Below are 20,564 nucleotides of genomic sequence, written 5' to 3'. Positions count from 1 at the left end.
CTTACCCACCTACATCGTGGATACATGCCATTAGTAGCACCCTTACCCACCTACACCATGAATACATGCCATTAGTAGCACCCTTACCCACCGACACCATGGATACATGCCATTAGTAGCACCCTCACCAACCTACATTATGGATACAAGCCATTAGTAGCACCCTTACCCACCTACATTATGGATACATGCCATTAGTAGCACCCTCACCAACCTACATCATGGATACATGCCATTAGTAGCACCCTTACCCACCTACACCATGGATACATGCCATTAGTAGCACCCTCACCAACCTACATCATGGATACATGCCATTAGTAGCACCCTTACCCACCTACACCATGGATACATGCCATTAGTAGCACCCTCACCAACCTACATCGTGGATACATGCCATTCGTGGCACCCTTACCCACCTACATCGTGGATACATGCTATTAGTAGCACCCTTACCCACCTACACCATGGATACATGCCATTAGTAGCACCCTTACCCACCTACATCATGGATACATGGCATTAGTAGCACCCTCACCAACCTACATCGTGGATACATGCCATTAGTAGCACCCTCACCAACCTACATCATGGATACATGCCATTCATGGCACCTTTACCCACCTACATCGTGGATACATGCCATTAGTAGCACACTCACCAACCTACGTCATGGATACATGCCATTAGTAGCCCCCTCACCCACCTACACCATGGATACATGCCATTCATGGCACCCTTACCCACCTACATCATGGATACATGCCATTAGTAGCACCCTTACCCACCTACATCATGGATACATGCCATTAGTAGCACCTTCCCCAACCTACATCATGGATACATGCCATTCGTGGCACCCTTACCCTCCTATATCGTGGATTCATGCCATTAGTATTACCCTCACCCACCTACACCATGGATACATGTCATTCGTGGCACCCTTACCCACCTACATCATGGATACATGCCATTAGTAGCACCCTCACCAACCTACATCATGGATACATGCCATTTGTGGCACCCTTACCCACCTACACCATGTATACATGCCATTCGTGGCACCCTTACCCTCCTATATCGTGGATTCATGCCATTAGTAGCACCCTTACCCACCTACACCATGGGTACATGCCATTAGTAGCACCCTCACCAACCTACACCATAGATACATGCCATTCGTGGCACCCTTACCCACCTACATCATGGATACATGCCATTAGTATTACCCTCACCCACCTTTGTGCCCTTTCTTGGCTCATTATTGTACTTCTTTTCTATACGTTCCATTTCCTCTTTAAACTTCTGATATCCCCCCAAATGTACATATGCCCCTTGCTCCACAAGGTCCTCAAGCTCTTTGGAAAGCGATTTGAGCAGCTTTTCGCAATGTGTGCGAGACTCCAGGTCATTCCTCTTGAAGAATTCACTTTTCTTCTGCTCTATAATTGCCTAGAGATACAGGAATAGATGATTTACATACATGTGCCCATCACCAAATCAGTCACCGGGGAACTCTTTTTTTTTTTATTTAGAGAGGAGAGTGGATGCTCCCCGCTCTATCTCCCAATTGGTAGGGTGTGACCGGGACCGATCAAAACTTTTGACTTGTCTCTATGACATCAAAAGTTTTTTAAAACCACAGGTGATCTTTAAGATTATATTCTTAAGTTCTTCTTAAGTTGTAGTTTCGACTCACCCCGTATTGTTTATAGAACTGGTGATCATTGTCCTTGAAGGATTTTTTCATGAATATCTTTAGGGCCTCCTTCTCGCACTCCTCACTTATCTGTATGATCTGGTCCAGTGTCTCGGTGGGGAACTTGACTTTTTCTTCCATCTTATCTCCGTAATGTTGCGTGGCCTCCTTCACAGCTGCCGTGTTTTGGGCCACAGATATATTGGCCACCACATCCTCCATGCAGGCGATGTTAGAAGAGCTTATAGCATTGGTGTACGTGGTGGCCAGAGTGGCCAGAGCTAAGAACGATGAAGGAGTTACTGAAATACCCAAGATCTACAACTAGACACAACCTCAGGCCACACATACCCCACATACTCACTTTCCCCGGTCACCGTGTGCGTGTTATCCACATACTTGACGTCAGCTTGGTTATAAATGTAGTCGCAGAATTTCTTTGTCTGGGCCATAAATGTAGGACTCAGTTTCTCCTCAGACACATCATCCATGTTCTGGAGAACATCTTTATCCCCAGTAGGGAGGTCAAACATGAAGCATTTGCGAGACTTGAAGTACATGCGGATGCAATCTCTGTACTGGTTGTGCCTCTCCACCGTCTCTGAGCTCCCCTGAGAATCGATGTCTTTGGGAGACAGAAACGTATATGAAAGATGTCTCTACCATCACTGCTCTCGGTCTACAGTCATCCAGAATCATGGAGAAACACATCACCAACGATCAATGCCAAGAGCACCACCACCATGGATATGGGTCATAGAACCCATATTGTGAGCTTGTGCACCATACTCACTATGGGAGCTGGTAAGGGTAGGCCTCTTACCATAAAAGACATAAGAAGAGATGAAGACCTCTAGGGGGATGAAGCCCACCTACAGATCCTTGGTGGCCTGTATGATATCTACATAGGGACTGATCTTACCCCATAGGGCCCTATTTTCTGAATGGTTTCTTACCTTTTGGTTTCAGGGCGTTCTCCAGGTATTCATCCTCAGTGATCGGCCTCCCATTAAACTCCAGTTTTAGGGTGACATCTCTCACCGCCCATATGAAGATGGGGAAGTGTCCGGAGTACTCAGCCTCATCGTCTTCATTATCTTTAGACTTCACTTTTATCAGCTCCGCCATTTCCCCTACATAGCTGCAGACACGGGTTAAGGACATAAGGGCAGGGCCGAGGGTCAAAAGGGTCTTTTGGACGGGCCGTTTACCGGCAAGAGACGCTCCTTCAGCCGATAATTGGCCTGTGTTAAACGAAGACGAGGAAACCGCCTGATCCTTGGCTGATCGTCTGTTTTATTGGGATCTGGGATATGTATATATATATTGGGGTCTGGGTTATGTATATATTGGGATCTGGGATATGTATATATATATTGGGGTCTGGGTTATGTATATATTGGGATCTGGGATATGTATATATATATTGGGGTCTGGGCTATGTATATATTGAGATCTGGGATATGTATATATATATTGGGATCTGGGATATGTATATATATATATTGGGATCTGGGATATGTATATATATATTGGGGTCTGGGCTATGTCTATATTGGGATCTGGGAAATGTATATATCCGTGCTTTCAATGCTTTCCATATGACACAGCTGAACATACTTACCTACTGTACTGTTGCTGTAATCCGCATAAGATACAGCAGGTGGATGGGAGAACCAGAGAACAGGATGCCGGATCACAGCAGCAGTGCAGTAGGTAAGTATACACTGCTGTGTGATCTAGAAACTGACAGCATGGATATATGTATGTTCCAAAACCCAATATATGTATATCCATGTTGTCAGTTTCTATGGCTGCACAAACGATGTATGAATTGTTCGTGCAGCCCGGCTGTTAGATCCGTGGCTGTCTGCGGCCGAGAAGTCTTGTGTGTAAAAATACCCTTACAGGAAAAAGATCAACAGAAATCTGGGGGTGTCAGTACTGGGGCAGCCCACCTAATCGAGTAGGATAGGTATAGCTAATAGGCTGTAAGCCAACATGGTGCACACCATACCATGTGACTGGGTCCCTATAGAAATCTATGTATGTGCAAGTATACAGCAAAGTCCCATCAGTATAAGCAGTAGCTAATATTCAGAATAACGGCCATGTGCAGCCCGGACAGCAGCTAGAAGGGCCGGGAGTGACGCCGGTTGAGGGATACCTGCTCAGCCAGTCAGTGATGGGAGCGGGACACCACTGCAGTCACTGATTGGCTGAGCGGGCTAAATCCCACCCACTTGTGACTTTCAACCTGGATACCGAGACAAGATGACACCCGGCGGGGTACGGGAGCCCGGTGATGCGGCGCAGAGTGGGCATGAGGACAGGTAAGACGACTTCTTTAAAGTTTAAAAACTAGCAAAAAGTCAATAAGAGGTAATTCAACGTCAACTCCTGTCTGACAACTATGATATTGAGTATAATAGAAGCCCCAGTGGCCACTACAAGGCCCATAGAGCTCAGGACATCTCTTCTACTGAACCTCTATCAACCCCAATGGAGCTTCCCATTAAGGATACTGTAGTTTCTCGATTGCGTCTTCATCAATGACGGCTTTGCTGTTGTAGACCAGGGCGCTGCTCAGCAGGACGGACAGACAGAAGATCCACGTGTCGTTCTTCTTGTCTCCCTGTGTAATATGACCAGACTCTGGTTATCTCACCACGACTTACAGAACTCCACCAGAGCTGCCCCTGAGCTCACTATGGGGGTGATACTCTGCAGACAAGCCCCGGAGCCTGTCACATGTCTGTCTATGAGGAGAGTGGAGGATGTCCCACAACCTGACCCCAACAAGGAACCCAAAGCTGCCGCCTCCTATTATGTATGTGCTGTATGAGCATGGTGAGAAATGGGGAAAGGCCTTAAAGGGGTACTCAGGTGACACCCCGCCCCCCCCCCCCCCCCCCCTCCAAATCAACTGGTTTCAGAAAGTTATATAGATTTGTAATTTATTTATATTTAAAAATCTCCAGTCTTCCAGTACTTATTAGCTGCTGTATGTCCTGCAGGAAGTGGTGTATTCTCTCCAGTCTGACACAGTGCCACTTCTGTCCATGTCAGGAACTGTCCAGAGCAGGATGGGGATTTGCTGCTGCTCTGGACAGTTCCTGACATGGACAGAGGTGGCAGCAGAGAGCACTGTGCCAGACTGGAGAGAATACACCACTTCCTGCAGGATGTACAGCAGCTAGTAAGTACTGATAAACTTGGGATTTTTAACTAAAAATAAATTACAAATCTATATAACTTTCTGAAACCAGGTTATTTGAAGGGAAAAGATTTTCATCGGAGTTCCCCTTTAAGCTGCAGATCCATTATAGTAACCTACATGTTACCGTCCTGCTGTTGACTGACCTTTTCCACATCTCCCAGACCTTCTGTGTCCAGCAGCACCAGAGTGTGGCCCTCCTTGGTGGGATGAGGAAGACATCGCATCCAGATGCCCTTGGTCTGAGCTTGAACCGTGGCTCCAAGATCAAAGCCTGTATGAGCGGCAGATTGAGATGTAGTAGAGCCGAGAATATCATATCACTATACTGTTACACCTGAAATTCTGGTATTTACAAACATAAAACATTATAGTAATAAAAACATAACAATAAAATAATATATGAGTGACTGAGCTCAGCATAATACTAACACCATATAACAACATAACAATAACCACATACATAACATATACATGACTGAGCTCAGCATAATACTAACACCATATAACATAATAACCACATACATAACATATAAGTGACTGAGCTCAGCATAATACTAACACCATATAATATAATAACCACATACATAACATATAAGTGACTGAGCTCAGCATAATACTAACACTATATAATACAATAACCACATACATAACATATACGTGACTGAGCTCAGCATAATACTAACACCATATAATATAATAACCACATACATAACATATAAGTGACTGAGCTTAGCATAATACTAACACCATATAACATAACAATATCCACATACATAACATATAAGTGACTGAGCTCAGCATAATACTAACACCATATAACATAACAATATCCACATACATAACATATAAGTGACTGAGCTCAGCATAATACTAACACCATATAATACAATAACCACATACATAACATATAAGTGACTGAGCTCAGCATAATACTAACACCATATAACATAATAACCACATACATAACATATAAGTGACTGAGCTCAGCATAATACTAACACCATATAACATAATAACCACATACATAACATATAAGTGACTGAGCTCAGCGTAATACTAACACTATATAACATAATAACCACATACATAACATATACGTGACTGAGCTCAGCATAATACTAACACCATATAACATAATAACCACATACATAACATATAAGTGACTGAGCTCAGCGTAATACTAACACTATATAACATAATAACCACATACATAACATATAAGTGACTGAGCTCAGCATAATACTAACACCATATAACATAATAACCACATACATAACATATAAGTGACTGAGCTCAGCGTAATACTAACACCATATAACATAATAACCACATACATAACATATAAGTGACTGAGCTCAGCATAATACTAACACCATATAACATAACAATATCCACATACATAACATATAAGTGACTGAGCTCAGCATAATACTAACACCATATAACATAATAACCACATACATAACATATAAGTGACTGAGCTCAGCGTAATACTAACACCATATAACATAACAATAACCACATACATAACATATACGTGACTGAGCTCAGCATAATACTAACACCATATAATATAATAACCACATACATAACATATAAGTGACTGAGCTCAGCATAATACTAACACCATATAATATAATAACCACATACATAACATATACATGACTGAGCTCAGCATAATACTAACACCATATAATATAATAACCACATACATAACATATAAGTGACTGAGCTCAGCATAATACTAACACCATATAACATAATAACCACATACATAACATATAAGTGACTGAGCTCAGCATAATACTAACACCATATAATACAATAACCACATACATAACATATAAGTGACTGAGCTCAGTATAATACTAACACCATATAACATAATAACCACATACATAACATATAAGTGACTGAGCTCAGCATAATACTAACACCATATAACATAATAACCACATACTTAACATATAAGTGACTGAGCTCAGCATAATACTAACACCATATAACATAACAATATCCACATACATAACATATAAGTGACTGAGCTCAGCATAATACTAACACCATATAACATAATAACCACATACATAACATATAAGTGACTGAGCTCAGCATAATACTAACACCATATAACATAACAATAACCACATACATAACATATAAGTGACTGAGCTCAGCATAATACTAACACCATATAACATAATATCCACATACATAACATATAAGTGACTGAGCTCAGCATAATACTAACACCATATAACATAACAATATCCACATACATAACATATAAGTGACTGAGCTCAGCATAATACTAACACCATATAACATAACAATAACCACATACATAACATATAAGTGACTGAGCTCAGCATAATACTAACACCATATAACATAATATCCACATACATAACATATAAGTGACTGAGCTCAGCATAATACTAACACCATATAACATAACAATATCCACATACATAACATATAAGTGACTGAGCTCAGCATAATACTAACACCATATAACATAACAATAACCACATACATAACATATAAGTGACTGAGCTCAGCATAATACTAACACCATATAACATAATAACCACATACATAACATATAAGTGACTGAGCTCAGCATAATACTAACACCATATAACATAACTGGTTAGAGACTGGTTTGTACAATACTCAGACAGGGGTCCTCCTCCTGCAGGGGTTGTGTTAATGTGGTGTCCCACCACTGGTGTTCTTTTCTCTTCCCTTATGCACCTGTCTCAAAAGCTTCTTTCTCCAGGTTAAATGGTGATGAAGGTATTCTGCAGTTTCGCCACTAGATGTCAGTGTCTTTTATTCTTATGTATTGCACACCTGAAGCTAACATTGGGTTAAGGATTCTTTTATGTCATGTGTTTGTTTCTGACCAACAGGAGGTGCTCTCTTTCAGCCTATCACTCTTCTTCTTACTTTTGCACAAATGCTTCCCCATTATTCACAGGGAGACACACTACAGGCCCCTGTGGGAGGAGTTACATGGTAGGAGGAAGTGTAGTCTTCAGTTTAACACAGATTCTTGTGGGAGAAAGACGCAAACAAGACAGTCCCTGCTGTAGCCAAGCCAGGGCCTGGCTTATGCCAGGACCCTTGTCCAGGACGACAGTTCAGTGTAGTGCTGTGTTCAGTGCAGTTCAGATGCCATTACAGACCAGCAGTTCTTCTACTACTACCACTAATTTTAGTATGCACCTTAAAGGGAGAGGAAACCAAGAAACACTCTGACCTACGCTGAGAGCACTTCTACACAGAGCAGGGCAGTATCCTGAACACAAGAGGAACTAGCCTGGATAGGACAAAGCAGCCTGTAAAAGGAAGGCCTATGTATCCTATCTCGCAGCGCAGGTAACTGGGAAGACTTGCTACACCCAGATAACCACGACTGGGGCTTGTATTACCCTATTAGGACGGGTAGCTCGACACTGTAGGGCAAAAGGTGGTCAGACCGAAGTGTATACACGGGTACAGGTAACACTTCACTACAAAGTATACTTCCAGGTTACGGCAGAGTATATTGGCCAACTCCTCTCCCCTACTTTTCCAGCACTGCTACAACTACCTCTCTAATCTCTCTCAAGCACCTCCTCGAGCACAAAAGGGTCAAGCACTACAGATTTTGTGAAGATTTAGCTACTCTGGGAAACGTGTTCTGTTGTTTTGCAAACTTCGCAGTAAGGCTGCTTTATTTTTATTATAACCGGGACTCTGTCATCTTTCCTCCGCAGAGTGAGTGTGAGAGAGAAAAGAGATAGGACAGAAGAGAACTAGCACCAGAGATTGGTCAGCATAGAACATGTGGTACAAACAATTAACCCTTCTGATCCTTCAGCCGTGCAAAAACTTACGTAGAAACAGTAGTGACACCTAGTGGGGAAAACACTATACTACATCTCCCACTTGTGTGAACCTAAGGGAGTGACTTACTAAGGTGCCATAGACAACACCAGTGGTGGGACACCACATATCTGTATATGGTAGAGGTGCCTGGTTGGTCTTGGACCTGGACACTACTATATCACTTAGACCTTGGACTATATCACTTTGACTTTAGACCTGGTCACTGCCCCGATCCCGGCCACCCTCTTCACTCACCTTTCTGAGACCCGGCCAGCTTGTTCATGAGATAGGACTTCCCTGTGCGATACAGTCCGACAATGGCCACCACCACCACCGGCTGCCGGATCTGGGATAAGTCAGCAATGGCCGAGGCGTTAACCTGGATCCTTCCATCTGGCATGTTCTCTATCAGACACACGGGACGATCCATCATCAAATGTAACGGGGAGGAAGGGATCTGTGAATACAGGAGAAGTTATACTGTGCACTGTCCATATACTGTATAGAGGACAGGAGAAGTGGTACTGTGCACTGTATATATATACTGAGGATTACACCCAGCATACAGGACAGGAGAAGTGGTACTGTGCACTGTATATATATATATACTGAGGATTACACCCAGCATACAGGACAGGAGAAGTGGTACTGTGCACTGTATATATACTGAGGATTACACCCAGCGTACAGGACAGGAGAAGTACTGTGCACTGTATATATATATATATACTGAGGATTACACCCAACATACAGGACAGGAGAAGTGGTACTGTGCACTGTGTATATATATACTGAGGATTACACCCAGCATACAGGACAGGAGAAGTGGTACTGTGCACTGTATATATATATATATATATACTGAGGATTACACCCAGCATACAGGACAGGAGAAGTGGTACTGTGCACTGTATATATATACTGAGGATTACACCCAGCATACAGGACAGGAGAAGTGGTACTGTGCACTGTATATATATATACTGAGGATTACACCCAGCATACAGGACAGGAGAAGTGGTACTGTGCACTGTATATATATATATATACTGAGGATTACACCCAGCATACAGGACAGGAGAAGTGGTACTGTGCACTGTATATATATATACTGAGGATTACACCCAGCATACAGGACAGGAGAAGTGGTACTGTGCACTGTATATATATATATATATATATATATATATATATATACTGAGGATTACACCCAGCATACAGGACAGGAGAAGTGGTACTGTGCACTGTATATATATATATATATATATATATATATACTGAGGATTACACCCAGCATACAGGACAGGAGAAGTGGTACTGTGCACTGTATATATATATATATATATACTGAGGATTACACCCAACATACAGGACAGGAGAAGTGGTACTGTGCACTGTATATATATACTGAGGATTACACCCAGCATACAGGACAGGAGAAGTGGTACTGTGCACTGTATATATACTGAGGATTACACCCAACATACAGGACAGGAGAAGTGGTACTGTGCACTGTATATATATACTGAGGATTACACCCAGCATACAGGACAGGAGAAGTGGTACTGTGCACTATATATATATATATACTGAGGGTTACACCCAGCATACAGGACAGGAGAAGTGGTACTGTGCACTGTATATATATACTGAGGATTACACCCAACATACAGGACAGGAGAAGTGGTACTGTGCACTGTATATATATATATATATATATATATATATATATATACTGAGGATTACACCCAGCATACAGGACAGGAGAAGTGGTACTGTGCACTGTATATATATACTGAGGATTACACCCAACATACAGGACAGGAGAAGTGGTACTGTGCACTGTATATATATATATATATATATATATATATATATATATATATATACAGAAAAGGCCGGACGCAACGGAGTTAAGGGAGGCCAGCATGACAGGGGAGCTGGCACGGGAAGGGTTAACTGGTGATCTGGCTGGGAAGAGCAGGAGTTGCTAAGGGGAGGGGTATAGGAGTCAGGGGAGGGTATATAGGTTACTGCCTCTTCCTGGATCTGGCCAGCACATGCGGAGCAGCAGTGAAGAGTCCCGCCCTCCCTCCCTTAGTTGGGGATAGCTGGATTGATCGGGTCGTCGTTGGGTAGTTCGGGGTGGGGGTTGGGTTGTCATTTTGTCATAGCAGCGGCTGGCGGGTTAGGGGGTCCTTGGGGTTGGAAAAATGGAGTATAAGGGGGGGTACACGAGGTGAGGTGCACCCCCATTCCCCCTCATTTTATTAAGGATTATCGGGGGGCCTTGGAGGAGGCTGGGCTCCTGACTGGGTGGTGTCCCGGGGAGTAATGGTTTGTGGACAATCGGCCAGTGCCTTTGGACTTGTGGTAGGGCTCCTGAGCCTGGGGGAACCGGCTGGGGGTCGGATAGGAGGGCTAATAGCCTGATATTTTGTGGCACAGTTATGGGTGGCCGGTTGTAGTTTTAGCCTCAAGGACCTCCTTCCCGTTCTAGGTCATTGTTGCATGACTTAAGGTATTGCTGAGTCCCTTCGTCTATCCCCTACCGACCACTACCCCCCCACTAAAACCCCGTATACCACACACCCCCTCCCCCCTTTCGCCCATTAATTGAGGACACCTCCTTTAACGTTGGAAAAAATTGGCCATAACAGCCTCTTTATTAAAAGTGCTTCCAATAATTAACAAACATAAAAAATAAATAACAATAATAACCATAACATTAGTTAACCCATTATGACTAGGGAGGTCTGGCAGAGCACCCTGCAGCAGCACCAGTATTCCTGGCTATCCCCCCAGCCGCACCGCGCCGACTCAGGGGCTGACAAATCTGTCATCTGGCACTGCACCATTTCCCATCCACAAGCCACCAAACAAGCGGGGAGTATCATCCCTCTTATGGGTCCCCATCCAAATTACCACCTTAACGTGCCCTGCAAGACCTCCCTACCGCAGGCTGCCATGACAAAGAAAGCACCCAAAGCCCACACCCGAACACCAAAAGCCTGTAATAGGGCGGGCGGGCGGGCTGAATCAGGTCCGGCAAGAACTGTAGCTCCACCTCTTCCTCCTCTTCTTATAACACCGCGTCCGTTGGTAAGTGACTCACCTAGCAACTCCCGCGTTTTCTCCTCAAACCCCTCACCCCCTCCCAACTGGCTCACACTTAACCCCTTACTGCCCCACTTAACCCTTTAAACTACATTCCCAGCTAACCTAGTCATGCTGGGCCTCCGCTAGGTCTGCGCCTCCCGCTCCGTGCCCTTCCTTAATGTTTTTTATGTTTTGTACGTTTATTAATAAAATTTGGCTGCTGTGGCCAAAACTTTCCAAAGAACCAGGTCTCTGTCTTCTTTGTGGGAAGGAGGGAAGGGGGGTGGTATGTGGGAAGAGGGGGGGGGGGATAAGGGTAATGGAGGGATCAGCTTCCCCATGTCATGAGGATTACACCCAGCATACAGGACAGGAGAAGTGGTACTGTGCACTGTATATATATATACTGAGGATTACACCCAGCATACAGGACAGGAGAAGTGGTACTGTGCACTGTATATATATATACTGAGGATTACACCCAGCATACAGGACAGGAGAAGTGGTACTGTGCACTGTATATATATATACTGAGGATTACACCCAGCATACAGGACAGGAGAAGTGGTACTGTGCACTGTATATATATATACTGAGGATTACACCCAGCATACAGGACAGGAGAAGTGGTACTGTGCACTGTATATATATATATATATATATATATATATACTGAGGATTACACCCAGCATACAGGACAGGAGAAGTGGTACTGTGCACTGTATATATATATATATATATACTGAGGATTACACCCAACATACAGGACAGGAGAAGTGGTACTGTGCACTGTATATATATACTGAGGATTACACCCAGCATACAGGACAGGAGAAGTGGTACTGTGCACTGTATATATACTGAGGATTACACCCAACATACAGGACAGGAGAAGTGGTACTGTGCACTGTATATATATACTGAGGATTACACCCAGCATACAGGACAGGAGAAGTGGTACTGTGCACTATATATATATATATACTGAGGGTTACACCCAGCATACAGGACAGGAGAAGTGGTACTGTGCACTGTATATATATACTGAGGATTACACCCAACATACAGGACAGGAGAAGTGGTACTGTGCACTGTATATATATATATATATATATATATATATATATATATACTGAGGATTACACCCAGCATACAGGACAGGAGAAGTGGTACTGTGCACTGTATATATATACTGAGGATTACACCCAACATACAGGACAGGAGAAGTGGTACTGTGCACTGTATATATATATATATATATATATATATATATATATATATATATACAGAAAAGGCCGGACGCAACGGAGTTAAGGGAGGCCAGCATGACAGGGGAGCTGGCACGGGAAGGGTTAACTGGTGATCTGGCTGGGAAGAGCAGGAGTTGCTAAGGGGAGGGGTATAGGAGTCAGGGGAGGGTATATAGGTTACTGCCTCTTCCTGGATCTGGCCAGCACATGCGGAGCAGCAGTGAAGAGTCCCGCCCTCCCTCCCTTAGTTGGGGATAGCTGGATTGATCGGGTCGTCGTTGGGTAGTTCGGGGTGGGGGTTGGGTTGTCATTTTGTCATAGCAGCGGCTGGCGGGTTAGGGGGTCCTTGGGGTTGGAAAAATGGAGTATAAGGGGGGGTACACGAGGTGAGGTGCACCCCCATTCCCCCTCATTTTATTAAGGATTATCGGGGGGCCTTGGAGGAGGCTGGGCTCCTGACTGGGTGGTGTCCCGGGGAGTAATGGTTTGTGGACAATCGGCCAGTGCCTTTGGACTTGTGGTAGGGCTCCTGAGCCTGGGGGAACCGGCTGGGGGTCGGATAGGAGGGCTAATAGCCTGATATTTTGTGGCACAGTTATGGGTGGCCGGTTGTAGTTTTAGCCTCAAGGACCTCCTTCCCGTTCTAGGTCATTGTTGCATGACTTAAGGTATTGCTGAGTCCCTTCGTCTATCCCCTACCGACCACTACCCCCCCACTAAAACCCCGTATACCACACACCCCCTCCCCCCTTTCGCCCATTAATTGAGGACACCTCCTTTAACGTTGGAAAAAATTGGCCATAACAGCCTCTTTATTAAAAGTGCTTCCAATAATTAACAAACATAAAAAATAAATAACAATAATAACCATAACATTAGTTAACCCATTATGACTAGGGAGGTCTGGCAGAGCACCCTGCAGCAGCACCAGTATTCCTGGCTATCCCCCCAGCCGCACCGCGCCGACTCAGGGGCTGACAAATCTGTCATCTGGCACTGCACCATTTCCCATCCACAAGCCACCAAACAAGCGGGGAGTATCATCCCTCTTATGGGTCCCCATCCAAATTACCACCTTAACGTGCCCTGCAAGACCTCCCTACCGCAGGCTGCCATGACAAAGAAAGCACCCAAAGCCCACACCCGAACACCAAAAGCCTGTAATAGGGCGGGCGGGCGGGCTGAATCAGGTCCGGCAAGAACTGTAGCTCCACCTCTTCCTCCTCTTCTTATAACACCGCGTCCGTTGGTAAGTGACTCACCTAGCAACTCCCGCGTTTTCTCCTCAAACCCCTCACCCCCTCCCAACTGGCTCACACTTAACCCCTTACTGCCCCACTTAACCCTTTAAACTACATTCCCAGCTAACCTAGTCATGCTGGGCCTCCGCTAGGTCTGCGCCTCCCGCTCCGTGCCCTTCCTTAATGTTTTTTATGTTTTGTACGTTTATTAATAAAATTTGGCTGCTGTGGCCAAAACTTTCCAAAGAACCAGGTCTCTGTCTTCTTTGTGGGAAGGAGGGAAGGGGGGTGGTATGTGGGAAGAGGGGGGGGGGGATAAGGGTAATGGAGGGATCAGCTTCCCCATGTCATGAGGATTACACCCAGCATACAGGACAGGAGAAGTGGTACTGTGCACTGTATATATATATACTGAGGATTACACCCAGCATACAGGACAGGAGAAGTGGTACTGTGCACTGTATATATATATACTGAGGATTACACCCAGCATACAGGACAGGAGAAGTGGTACTGTGCACTGTATATATATATACTGAGGATTACACCCAGCATACAGGACAGGAGAAGTGGTACTGTGCACTGTATATATATATATATATATATATATATATATATATATATATATATATATATATATTATGTGGACATGTCACGGGAAAAGTGCTCGAGGGGAGGTACATCTCACCCAGGTAATACGGAGCGTGAGATGGTGAGTCCAGGAGGCATCTGTGCTCAGCAGTGTTATGCTGCTGAGCTATTATTTATTATTGCCGGGCCTGGACTTACATGGAATGGCAGATAGGTTTTGGTAGTGGGATTTGCCATTCCCTCCCCCCGATCCAGGTCAGGTTTTGGGGTCAGGTGTCTCTGACCCTAATCAGCCTGACAGAGAAAAGCCGTGCAGAGGATCCTTGGTTTGCTCTCAGACAGGAGTGAACAGCCTGCATGGTGTGTTCGCTGGGAGCTGGAGCTTATGCACACCCTGCAATATTACCTGCCAAGTGAAGTGCCAGAGAGGTAACCTGCTGTATTAGTAAGCGCCCAGACGGGCAGGACTTTTTGTTTTGTTTTATTATCACTGCACGGTGTTGCTGTATTTATGTTGCTGGACCGTTTATGCTCCAAATAAACACCCAAAGCTGTTTTTAAGTCCAAGTTTGCTGCCTGAACTGTGTCCTAACACACCATCCCCCGGGAAGATCCCTACAATTGGTGCTGAGGATGCGGGCAAAACGGTTGCTAGGGGCAACGGTGTGCATCAACTTGGCTACAGCTGCTTATGTCCTGGGTGAAGGCTGCGGCTTCACTCCAAAAACAGACAAGCAACATGGAGGAGATGATGAAGCAGTTAATGCAAGTGAGTTTGCAACAACAACAAGCATTGGCCGCACAAAAACAGGATCAGGCAGCCGCTAAACAGGATCAGGCAGCCGCTAACCTTCGCCATCAGCAAGCGATGGCTCAACAACAGAGACTTATTGAGCACCTGATAGCAAAGCAAGAGGCGTCTGCAGGTGCTAATCCCCAGCTGGTGGCAGCAGCCGCGCCAGAGACTTTGTCTGTGAGAAGAGCCGTGCAGCGTGCGCTGCAAAAGATGACTGCTGATGATGATATTGAGGCCTACTTAACTGTCTTTGAGCGGGTGGCTGAGCGAGAAAAGTTACCCTCCACTGAGTGGGCAGAAGTGATTGCGCCCTATTTAACAGGCGAACCTCAAAAGGCCTACTATGACCTCAGTGAGCAAGAGGTCAAGGACTATCCTCGGCTAAAAGCAGAGATACTCGCCCGACTAGGAGTTACTGCTGCTGTCCGTGCCCGGAGGGTCCGCAACTGGAGCTACAGTCTGGACAAGTCAGCGAGGTCCCAGATGTACGACCTGATCCATTTGGCAAGAAAGTGGTTGGAGCCAGACACCTCTACTCCTGCCCAGATCCTAGAGAGGGTCGTGATGGATCGCTACCTCCGTGCCCTTCCTGCTGATCTACAACGCTGGGTGGGACAAGGCGACCCTAAGAGTGCCGACGAACTTGTCACCCTTGTGGAGAGGTTCCAGGCGACTGAGGACTACCTCCGTGATGTTCCTGCAGCACCGTCACCTCCCCGGAGTGCCAGATCTGTGCCATCATCTGGTAAGAGACTTCCATCTATTGGGGGAGTGTGGAGGGGTGCCGATAGAGGGAAGAGCGCTCAGGAGGTAACTCAGGGGAAAAAGACTGGTGATGGTCCCCGGTGGCTAAGTGGCCCTAAAAAGGACTCCCTGCCAAGGAGACCAGGCCCTATCCAGTGCTGGAGATGCCATGAGACGGGACATGTGTCTGCCCATTGCCCTCTTACCGCTGAGCCCATGGAGTGTGACGCTAGCCGGCGTCAGTCGCTATTTGCGGAGCCGTCTTTTGTTGTAGTCACGGGACTAGAGACTGAACCACAAGTCTGCAACATTACTGTAAATGACTTCCCTGTTAAGGCGTTGCTGGACTCAGGAAGCCTTGTCACCTTGGTGCATGCCAGCCTGGTGACTGGGGACTTTGTGCCAAAAAGACATATGAGTGTGGTGTGCATACATGGTGATACAAAGGTTTACCCTATAGTACTGGCTAATGTCGGGACTGAACTAGGCGCTGTACAGTATGAAGTGGGTGTGGTTAAAAACCTTATGCATAATGTGATATTGGGGCGTGATTTTCCATTGTTCTGGGCTCTATGGGGAAAACAACAATCCCCTGAAAGGAGTGAGGAGACCCCTAAGTCTATTGCATTACCCACGGTAAATGATAAAAATGTACAGGATGAAAATGATGCTTTTCCTTTGCAGGTCCTGGCAGGTGAGGAAGAGGCTCCTCCCACTGCGCAGAATGTTCCAGACTTAGAGGTGTCTAGGGATAATTTTGGTACTGCACAATTACAGGACCCCACTCTCAGAAACGCGAGAGAGCAGGTCACTGTTATGAATGGGGTACCTCAGGAACCAGAAGCTGAGAAAAAGTTTCCACATTTTTCTGTGACTAATGATCTCTTATATAGAGTCACTAAGATTAATGATGAGGTTGTGGAACAGCTTCTGGTGCCTAAGTCGTACCGGCGTCAGGTACTCGACATGGCCCATAATCATGTCCTTGGGGGCCACTTGGGGACAGATAAAACACAGGAGAGAGTCCTCCAGAGGTTTTATTGGCCTGCGATTTATGCTGACATAAAAAAATACTGGGAGTCGTGCCCCACATGTCAGCTTAGCGCCCCAGTGTCGCATTTCCGCAGCTCGTTGGTTTCGCTCCCCATCATAGAGGTACCTTTTGACCGCATTGCAATGGACTTGGTGGGTCCCATTGTAAAGTCGGCTAGGGGTCACCAGTACATTCTAGTTGTATTAGACTACGCGACCCGCTATCCTGAGGCTGTACCCCTAAGAAACACTGCCTCTAAGACAATTGCACGGGAATTGTTTTATATGTTTTCCAGGGTGGGGATCCCCAAAGAAATCTTGACCGACCAAGATACTCCGTTTATGTCAAAGGTGATGAAAGAGCTATGCAAACTGTTTAAAATCTCCCACCTTCGTACCTCTGTATATCACCCACAGACAGACGGGTTAGTGGAGAGGTTTAATAAAACCCTGAAATGTTAAAGAAAGTAGTGGGAAAAGATGGTCGGGATTGGGATCACTTACTACCTTATCTGATGTTTGCTATTAGGGAAGTACCCCAAGCGTCCACAGGGTTCTCTCCCTTCGAATTAGTCTATGGTCGTCACCCTAGGGGTTTGTTGGATATAGCGAAAGAGACATGGGAAAGTGAGTCCACCCCATACAAGAGTGTTATAGAGCATGTAGCACAGATGCAGGACCGTATCGCCACTGTAATGCCCCTAGTAAGGGAACACCTCCAGAGGGCGCAAGAGGGCCAAAGTAGAATTTACAATCGTTCTGCCAGAATCAGGACATTTAGCCCAGGTGACCGGGTACTCATACTTGTTCCCACAGTAGAAAGCAAATTCTTAGCAAAGTGGCAGGGTCCCTATGAAATTGTAGAGAAGGTCAGTGAGGTCAACTACAAGGTGCACCAACCAGGTAGAAGGAAGCCTTTCCAAGTTTATCACATAAACCTGATCAAGCCCTGGAAAGACAGGGAATCCTTGGTGGCGACAAAGCCTGTTGGTCATCGGTCACCACCAATCCCTCCGGTCAGGATTGGTGACACCCTATCGGTGTCCCAGAAGCAGGAAGCTAAGGAGTTCCTGCAGAAAAATAAAGACAAGTTTTCTGACCTCCCAGGGCGTACGCATCTCATTAGTCATCATGTTGAAACTGAGCCTAGAAGCAGAGTAAACCTGAAGCCCTATAGGATACCAGAAGCACGGAGGGAGGCGGTATCATCCGAGGTAAAACGTATGCTTGACCTAGGAGTCATTGAGGTGTCCCAGAGCGAGTGGTCCAGCCCGATTGTGCTAATCCCAAAGCCCAATGGAACGTGGAGGTTCTGTAATGATTTTAGAAAGTTAAATGAGATCTCCAAGTTCGATGCCTACCCCATGCCCAGGGTAGATGAGTTGATCGAAAGGATGGGTAATGCTAGGTACATAACCACCCTCGATCTCACTAAGGGCTACTGGCAGATCCCCCTCACTCCTGAGGCTAGAGAGAAGACTGCATTCTCCACCCCTGATGGGCTCTTCCAATACGTAGTGATGCCATTCGGGTTACATGGAGCCCCTGCCACTTTTCAGAGGTTGATGGACTTGATCCTGCGACCACATCGTGATTACTCCGCTGCCTACCTCGATGATGTGGTCATTTTTAGCCCAGATTGGGAAAGTCACCTCTGTAAGGTCCAGGCGGTGTTAGATGCCATAAGTGATGCGGGGTTAACCATCAATGCAGAGAAGTGTGCACTAGCCTTAGAGGAGGCCAAATACTTGGGCTACATTATTGGGAGGGGGTTAGTGAAACCACAACTAAATAAAATTGAGGCAATACAGAATTGGCCTCAACCCCTCACAAAGAAACAGGTCAGAGCTTTCCTGGGTATTACGGGCTATTACCGAAGGTTTGTGCCGAATTTTGCTTCAGTTGCAGCCCCGCTAACTGACCTGACAAAGGGTGCGAAGTCCCCAATGGTGACATGGACTCCAGAGGCCGAGAAGGCTTTTCAAAGCCTTAAGTCTGCCCTGTGCCAACAGCCTGTGCTAGTTACCCCTGACTTTAGGCGAGAGTTTTTGGTACAGACAGACGCCTCTAATACAGGGTTAGGTGCCGTCCTCTCACAGGTCGTGAATGGCGAGGAGCACCCGGTGATGTACTTAAGTAGGAAGCTATCCCCGGCCGAGAAAAACTACGCCATAGTTGAGCGAGAATGTCTGGCAGTGAAGTGGGCCCTAGAATCTCTGAGGTATTACTTACTAGGTAGGAAATTCAGGTTAGTGACAGACCATGCCCCCCTAACATGGATGAAATTAAACAAGGAGAAAAACGCAAGGGTGACTAGATGGTTTTTGTCCCTACAAAACTTTAATTTTACTGTGGAACACCGGCCAGGGAAATTACAGGCGAATGCTGACGCCCTATCAAGGGTACACTGTCTGTGGGGACAAAACGCTCAGCCCTCCGGTCTGAAAAAGAGGGGGGGGATATGTGGACATGTCACGGGAAAAGTGCTCGAGGGGATGTACATCTCACCCAGGTAATACGGAGTGTGAGATGGTGAGTCCAGGAGGCGTCTGTGCTCAGTAGTGTTATGCTGCTAAGCTATTATTTATTATTGCCGGGCCTGGACTTACATGGAATGGCAGATAGGTTTTGGTAGTGGGACTTGCCATTCCCTCCCCCCGATCCAGGTCAGGTTTTGGGGTCAGGTGTCTCTGGCCCTAATCAGCCTGACAGAGAAAAGCCGTGCAGAGGATCCTTGGTTTGCTCTCAGACAGGAGTGAACAGCCTGCATGGTGTGTTCGCTGGGAGCTGGAGCTTATGCACACCCTGCAATATTACCTGCCAAGTGAAGTGCCAGAGAGGTAACCTGCTGTATTAGTAAGCGCCCAGACGGGCAGGACTTTTGTTTTGTTTATTCTCACTGCTCGGTGTTGCTGTATTTACGTTGCTGGACCGTTTATGCTACAAATAAACACCCAAAGCTGTTTTATGAGCCCAAGTTTGCTGCCTGAACTGTGTCCTAACACACCATCCCCCG

General features: G+C 45.7%; 1 protein-coding gene across 2 annotated transcripts in view; it reads right to left on the bottom strand.

Annotated features, from left to right (window-relative positions):
• LOC138801651 (guanylate-binding protein 1-like) overlaps positions 1 to 20,564 on the bottom strand; it is a 40,244-nt gene that overhangs the window by 2,927 nt on the left and 16,753 nt on the right. For both annotated transcript variants that reach the window (XM_069984691.1, XM_069984692.1), the window contains exons 4-10: positions 9,051 to 9,252; positions 5,063 to 5,190; positions 4,225 to 4,334; positions 2,656 to 2,840; positions 2,064 to 2,324; positions 1,700 to 1,980; positions 1,240 to 1,452 (exon numbers count right to left, since the gene is read on the bottom strand). In XM_069984691.1, coding sequence (XP_069840792.1) covers positions 1,240 to 1,452; positions 1,700 to 1,980; positions 2,064 to 2,324; positions 2,656 to 2,840; positions 4,225 to 4,334; positions 5,063 to 5,190; positions 9,051 to 9,228 — 1,356 coding nt within the window. In that variant the 5' untranslated portion in view covers positions 9,229 to 9,252. The remainder of the gene's footprint in view (positions 1 to 1,239; positions 1,453 to 1,699; positions 1,981 to 2,063; positions 2,325 to 2,655; positions 2,841 to 4,224; positions 4,335 to 5,062; positions 5,191 to 9,050; positions 9,253 to 20,564) is intronic.

Source organism: Dendropsophus ebraccatus, chromosome 9 (genome assembly GCF_027789765.1).
Source record: "Dendropsophus ebraccatus isolate aDenEbr1 chromosome 9, aDenEbr1.pat, whole genome shotgun sequence".
Lineage (NCBI taxonomy): Eukaryota > Metazoa > Chordata > Amphibia > Anura > Hylidae > Dendropsophus > Dendropsophus ebraccatus.
Note: the sequence above shows the minus strand (reverse complement) of the source record. Positions and strands in the feature narration are given on the sequence as shown.